This window comes from Protomyctophum bolini (assembly GCF_963924005.1).
Source record: "Protomyctophum bolini genome assembly, chromosome: 7".
NCBI classification, from domain to species: Eukaryota; Metazoa; Chordata; class Actinopteri; order Myctophiformes; family Myctophidae; genus Protomyctophum; species Protomyctophum bolini.
In genome coordinates, this window is record NC_137868.1 from 38458813 (window position 1) to 38466826 (window position 8014).

The following is an 8014-nucleotide window of genomic DNA, read 5'->3' on the forward strand; positions in this document are numbered from 1 at the left end:
CTCATTATACTGGCTCATTAACGTCACATAGGTTAACCACACATAGGTGAACACGGACATTGCTGGTTGTAGGAGTGGTTGCACCACTCAACAAAAAAACATATTTACACATGAGATAAGCTAAGGTGCGTGGGCATAGCAGCCGCTGTGTACTGTGCATTAAATATAGTTAAGGACATTATTCAAGGTGCTAGGACATGGATGATGTCCTAGCAATTTTGTATCGTTACTTAGCTGTATCTCTCTTCTCTTAACTGTATCTGTGTTTCATATACGTATATACTGCGGTACTGTGAAGACACCTGAAGTTTCCCTTGGGCACAATGAAATCTTCCTTTGACTTATACATCTTTGCCACGGGGAGCCCTTTTTAACGTCTTCCCCTTTTCTTCCTACATCCTGTGTCACCAACCCTCTAACCTCGGACCTGTATCCATCTTCTGCTCTCTCACCTTAAAACGTACCCCCGTTCCTCTCTCAATTTCTCAACGCCCCCCCCCCCCCGCCCCCACCAGCCCCTGAGGTGAAACCCTACTCGAGGATAAATTTAGCAGCCAGTGTGACCCAGTGTTCACTGACACACTTCTCCGCAACGCTCGCTCGCTCCCTCTCTCTCACGTCTGTTTGTCTCTCTGTGATTCCTGCCTCTCTCTCCCGGGAGGCCTGTTTTGTACAGACAGATGGACGAGTTTAACCTTTACACATCACAACAACAATATGACGGCCAGCTCTTTATGCTCAGGCTGAGGCATTAAACCCATTAACACCGAGAAAGCATTTGTGTCAACATTATATTCGACCTTACCTTAGTAGAACACCACAGTATATACAGACATATAGCACCTTGGTTTTCAAATTGGGGTCTACGGACCCTTGGCTATTTTTGGAATAAACTACAGTATATATATATATTGGGGCAGCCGAAAGGTTGCCGGTTCGATTCCCCGGACGGGCAGGAAAGATCTGGGTGGGGAAGTGATTGGTCATCACTAACCCAACACTGCTGAAGTGGCCTTGAGCAAGGCACTGAATCCCCAACTGCTTAGTGGCCAACAGTATAAGACTGTGGTCGTATGAGCACTTGTGCACAGCTACTACCATGGGTAAATAAAGGAGAAAAAATATATAGTTTTTATTAAGCAAACATTTTTTACTTATTTTACGTGAAAAGGTTTTGAGCACCACTGATACAGCAACATCTGTTTTTCTTTTAGAAAAGCATTTAGATGACATTTTTAGAATTGGCTTCAGCCTCAGGGTTAAAAAAGCTCAGGTGAATTTCACCCGGAACAACTAGCTAATCCACTAGCTAAGAGTCGCGTCCCGCTCGATTCTGCCGAAATGAAACGATGAACATTGCGACGGATATGCTACCAAATGGATTAATGTGGCTCTGTCGCAGTCATTCCTGAGTGGGAGAGTTCTGGCATACAGGGGTTGTAAAACCTTTTAGTAGACCACAACATTTGAGACTTGTGAGATCTGTTTCATTGCTGTTGACACACACACACACACACACACTTTTTTTAAAGCTTACGGTAAGTGATTTTTCACCTGCTCCTGCATTCAACGTACAAACACATTGCAACACAGACACAGCACGTGCGCGGAAACGTGTGCATGCCATTAGCCGAGAAAATAATTGACAGAAATGTTTACACACACACACACACACACACACACACACACACACACACACACACACACACACACACACACACACACACACACACACACACACACACACACACACACACACACACACGCACTCTCTCTCTCTCTCTCTCCCCCATCAGTCCTCACCACTCTGTTAGGAGTGTGTCCGTCATGGCCTAAACACGGAGAGGTCATTTCCCCTCCGCTGAGGTCAGGGGTCAAGCACAGCTGTGTGACATGGAAGTAATTAACATGGCACATGACGGCCAGCGGTGTCTGCAGAGCCATGCTATAATTACACCTAAAGGTCCTTGTCATGTCAGCTCTGTCATGGCCACACGCACATTACGCCACAATAAATAAAAAGGAACAGGGTGGATTTATTTGTTGAGCTTCCGCACCACAAATAAAGGCATTAGCCCCAATAATGAGCCACTATAATGAATTATTTTGATGCAAATTATTCATATTATTCTTTTTAAAAGGTTTCATGACATTCATTTTCATTTATTTGTATTTTTCGTTTTTAGGTTTTATTACCTCAATTACACCCACACAACCTGAACTTTGAACATCCAGTGGATTTTCTGTCGCCTGGGATTTTCTCTGTGTGTTCTGAAGCCTTTTGAGCTGCAATGAGGCAAAATGCCGCCCTCAACAGTGCTGGTCATAAGGGATTTGTGGATTGTTACTGTACAGTCCACAGGAAAATCAGAGCACTTGTTTGAGCCAGAAAATATCAGACCACAGAAGATCTACTGAATGTTAAAAGTTCAGGTTTTTTGGGTTCAATTGAGATCATAAAAAAAAAAGAAAGAAAAAAAGTCAAACCCATTCTGGACGGGAACCCGTTTTGGTGTTTTAACTAAGCATTATTTAGCTATTGAAAAATAGCAGATCTACAAGCTTGTAGTTCTGCTATTTTTGAAAAATCGTGAAATTGTGGCACAAATCTTTGAATATATATTCTTTCAGAAGACTTTTTATTTATTTCGACGTCAGACAGAAATGGGTTAAGTTAATTCATCAAGCCTCCGTTGTGTAAAGGACTTAAACCGACTGTCTGAGGTAGTAGCAGCTTGGTGCAAACACGCAGCTCACACTCTTCCCTGTACTTTTTGCTACCTTGCAAAACATAATGTAACGATATACGCGCGCGCGCACACACACACACACACACACACACACACACACACACACACACACACACACACACACACACACACACACACACACACACACACACACACACACACACACACACACACACACACACACACACACACACACACACACACACACACACACACACACACACACACACACACACACACACTCGCGCGCGTGCTTATCTCTCTAACTCCCGGGACATTCAGCCTGTAAATAGTGTGATGAACCGAGATTTCTTATTTATATCTGACCCTGTGCCCCCCCCCCCACCCCCACTCCCCCTGTAGAAGCTAAGCAAGGACCGGACACTGGGGATTCGCCTCGGGCAATCCTCCACCACCTCCCAAGAAGCAGGGGAGGAACAGGAGAAGGGAACGAGAGAATTGAGGGAGAGAGAAAGAGAGAAACCGAGGAAAGGTATTGACGCTCTGTCGCCTCATCTCCTCAATTTCTTGCTGGTTCACACGCCGACCGGCCCGACCGGCCTCCCCAGTGTCCCTCTGTCCACCAATCACGGACAGCTATACGACCACAGGCGTGAAAGAATCTGCCACGCTATTGGTGGGATTTAAAAACAGACATGATACACACACGACGATAACATAGTCAAGTCAAATGTATCGCCATCGTAAAATCCAGAATGCTCACTTTTCAAGCCCTGTTAACAGATATGAATACTGTGTGTGTGTGTGTGTGTGTGTGTGTGTGTGTGTGTGTGTGTACACAGTACGTACAGTATATATGTCTGTGTATATACATATTATATTACAACAACAAAAAAACAAATTAGCCTAGTACTACACTTTACAATAGCGCCACTATAGAGCGTCGTAGCCCCGCCCCCTCGAGAGACCCGGAAAAGAAATCCCCGTTCATTTTCCTCAGACTTTTCAGAAAGTATTTATTTAAAGACGTTTACGCCGCAGACAGAGCCAACTCTTGTCGTGACAAAATCATGACGCTCTATACAGACAGGACCAGGGGAGCCCATGGTGTAATATAATCTTGATATTTGCTGGCAGTGTATCGATATATCTTCGAGATATACGAGAGGGAGTATCGCGATATATCGCAATATAAATATTTTGGGGCAAGGTACAAGGGGAAGTTTCAAAAGTTTACAAAGTGGTTAAAATGGTTTGTGTGATTTTGATGCTATATTCACTCATTTCGCTGGGGACACCCTAGAACCCCCACAAGGACACCACTTTGAGAACAACTGTTCTAAACAGCCACAGAAAATATAAAATATGTTATTCCATGGCCCTCCCAGAAGCAAAGATTTGAGTTAAAAACATTTGCTCTAAAATAATATATATTCAAAGATTTGCGCCACATTTTCAAGATTTTTCAAAAATAGCAGACCTACAAGCTCGTAGCGCGGCACCGATCTGCTATTTTTAAATAGCTAAAGTATAACACCAAACACTTACAACACCAAAAGGGGTTCCGGCCCAAAATGGGTTAAAAGTAACACCTGGGATGTTGCTGTGTGTTGCTACTACGCCACTACAGATGTACTGTATACACATGGAGTGTCTACTGTATGTGTAGCGGTTTGTAGCCATTTCTTTAGTCCCACATGGACCTCGGGTGACCTAGGCTAGGATTCCCTTTCTCTGGCTTCCAGTCACTCTCTGGCCTGTCACAGTTTTCTCTGAATAAAGAGGATAAAACACCCTTCTCCTTTTAAAAGCACCGTGCGCAATGATTCAGTCAAGCACCTGCTCAATCAGTCAAGCACCTGCTCAATCTCTGATTAATGATTCAGTCAAGCACCTGCTCAGTCTCTCTACAGCAGTAGGTTTTCGACGTGTTTGTGCAGAAGGCACACCAAAGGAACGGTCAAAATCTCAAAAGGCACACCTTAATTCACCTAAATCTATCAAAGAAATAGCCTCAATAACACTTTCTTAGTAACACAATTTAATTTGACTTATCCATGACTATACCGTGATACTTGGGGATGGCATTGCCTTGCTGCATCATTGGCTGATGAGGTGAGAGCCGAGAGTACAGAACGAAAAGAATAGTAATAACATACATATATACACATAATATAATATAATGAATAATTTAATTAAATATTTTCTTTATATAGTTGCACATATTGCTATGATAATGTGTGGTTGTCACACAATCCCTAGGCACACCTGGATGTGTCTCACGCACACACCAGGCATGTGTGCCAAACTGCCTCCCCACAATGTCTGAAAAGCACAGTTCTACTAACGATATAGGCAGGCTGACAGTTCTCTTCATTCCAGTATATGAACCCGTGCATGGACCCGTGAAAATGTATTGCACACATGCATACATTACATACATAGTATCCATACTCGTTCACTGCAAGTACAAACAACTATACATTGTCAATTCTATACGATGCGCAGTACACACGTGGGGGAGATTTGCATGCAGCATACGCGGCACAATACATATTGTCTATTCACCACACGTCTCCTAGAATAGGAAACGGGAGCGTGGGTGGAAGCAGCCACTGGTGGTACACCAGCTTCTAAAAAGGCTTTGAAGCCATGTGTTATCCTTCCTGTCCCGGGGTTAGAATGCAGAAAGCATGCACCGCCGTCGGGGGGGCGGAAAACCTTGTAAGTCCAAAAGCACAACTTTTCAGGAAATGGGGAAAACACACCTGTGTGCCAAACTGATCCAATGGAGTTATTATATACACTCTATGGTTAAATATCGAAGTATTAAAACCACCAACAGACTTAACCACTTTCACCCTGCAGGCGTCCCTATTTTGATGGGCCCAAAATATCAGATCTATACAGAGTCAATGGTCATCTTCGCCACATATGATAAGTAGTGAGCTTTGCCACTTTTGAGCGACAGTCGTGAGACGTAAGACTGACATAATATTAAGAATTAATTAATGGAAAACATCGACAGTGATGAAATCCGGAGTGTCAACTTTACTCGTAAAAAAACATTTCCACAAGTTACACTCATAACTCATCTCTTGGTTTCTACCACGGGCCTGTTACTCAGATACTTTTACTGTGTATAAAACAACAGTAGGGCTGCAACTATCGATTATCTTCTTACTTAGCAACTACGGTATTAATTACTTTTTCCATTCATCGAACAACCGAGGACCGTGTGGTCTCGTTTTGATATTCATTTTAATTTCGAATTGACTAATACAATACATTTGAACAGATTTCTTTTTGAATGTATTTCACATTATTCCCATTGAGAAGCAGTGATCTACAGGCTGAACATTTGCACAGATGAAGCAGCAGAGATAGAGTATCATGACTTCATCTCTCAACGCGTACGTACATCTAACCTGTCTCCTCGGGTGTCCCTGTCTATTAGGTATTTATATCCAGCGACACATGAAAACACGTAATGGTTTTACAAGACTCGCGGCTCAAAGGGGGCTCGGTGCGATGCAAGGACACAAAGAAATAAGACCCCACCCTATGCCTCCACTCAATAATGTATTGATTTGAATATTTTGTTATCTGCATAATGATATTTTTCAATGTATACAGCCTAATTTGGCTTCTTCATACCAATCACTTATCAATGTCGGGAAAATTGTGGTTGAAAATCTAAATCTGCACCACCAGTAACATTGAATAATCATACAGTTGAGTTGAGCTCACTCAAACTCTTTATAAACAAATCAAAGGATATACGTATATCATCAATATACATTCAGTTTAAGCATTTACGGTAGACAGGCTTCCAACGCATTGCAAATGAAGCTGGTTTTGAATGCTACTGTAGGCATTCACCATGTACATTTACAGGCCAATATTGTCCAGTAGTCAATACAAGACAAGTCAGTACAAGTAGCAACATCCTCCACGTGTGATGTCTTTTCTCTGGAGTTCCATTCTGCTAACTGTACAGTTACATTTTCAGAACTTCACATTTTTAAGTCATAGTCCATAAAATGTGTGTTTTTTTTAATTTAAATCAACTGATATTCTTGTCTAATTATGAACTAGTATGTAAACATCTGAAGTTTTCCCGTATCTGTTGCCCTACCTTTAACAGCTACAATTTGTTATGGAACTACTCATTTCTGGCACAAATGTGTCAGGCCAAAAAGAGAGCGACTTTCCATCTCTGATCCTTAGAATATTGTGTTCGGAGTGCAAACTAAACTAAATTAAACCACAGCAAAAATAGGGAAAAAATGCCTGGAAACAGATTAAATATAATCCGTTGGCTAATTCCACTCAGGTTTCACAAAAGGCAAGCTCGTCCAAGATGAGAGGGAGACCAGAGGAGTGAGGAAAGCAAGGTGTCAGATAGTTAAGAGAGGGAATTCAGTATACTGTGGGTGTCAGCCGGGCGAGCCGATGCCACCAATTAGAGACATTTCACCTGCCGTCACAGCAACACAACAGAAACCCAGAGGGGAAACCAGAGGCAGCAGACCAGGACAAAAGCAGACCCAAAGAGAGACAATGAGAGAGAAAAGAGTGACTGATGGAGCGAGGGATGGAGTAGCAGAAACAAGGCCAGTAATGTGACAGGTGGGTGGGTAGATGGAAGGACAAAGTGAACAGCTTCAGAGAGAGAGAGAGAGAGAGAGAGAGAGAGAGAAAGGTGGGGAAAAACTAATACTGACACACAGTAAGACAGAGAGACAGACACGCAGGTGGAGACAAAAGGGAGAGAAAGGGGGAGAGACCTACCAGCGTCTGTTGGTATCTCAGAGCTTTCCTTTGCGACGCATCTGCAGCCATTGACACGCTGTCACTGACCCAAAAATAACCTCGCTGGACACCCCAGCATTTCCAACAGCGTGGGCAACGCTGCTCGCACACAGACACACACACACGCTCAGTGTAGCTCAATAAGAATCAGCATACAGACCCTGTCACATGCATACACACACACACACACACACACACACACTTGTCACTCGTTCATGTACTTGCACCTGCTCTGTGCAGATCAGCACGCACGAAACAAAGTCCTTTCTCAATCGCTCACTCACACACACACACACACACTCAGTCAGTCATTGCACAATCAACAGCAGTTGAGAAAACAACGCGGGTGTCAAAAGTTTCCTGGACCCACTGTGTCTTCTGCCCCAAATGATCCACAGGCAAGTGAGCCGATCAAGCTCTGCTGCAGGACTGACTGACAGAAGAGACACAGACACAGTTGGACAGAAAGACGGACGGACGGAGCCCTG

The 8014-nt window shown here is 43.3% G+C and overlaps 1 protein-coding gene across 1 annotated transcript in view; it reads right to left on the bottom strand.

Annotated features, from left to right (window-relative positions):
* Positions 1-8014, bottom strand: part of clcn1b (chloride channel, voltage-sensitive 1b) — a 68492-nt gene extending 60478 nt beyond the window's left edge. Inside the window, exon 1 of the mRNA XM_080768122.1 lies at positions 7506-8014. Within this exon, the coding sequence (XP_080624248.1) occupies positions 7506-7556 (51 nt within the window). The 5' untranslated portion in view covers positions 7557-8014. The remainder of the gene's footprint in view (positions 1-7505) is intronic.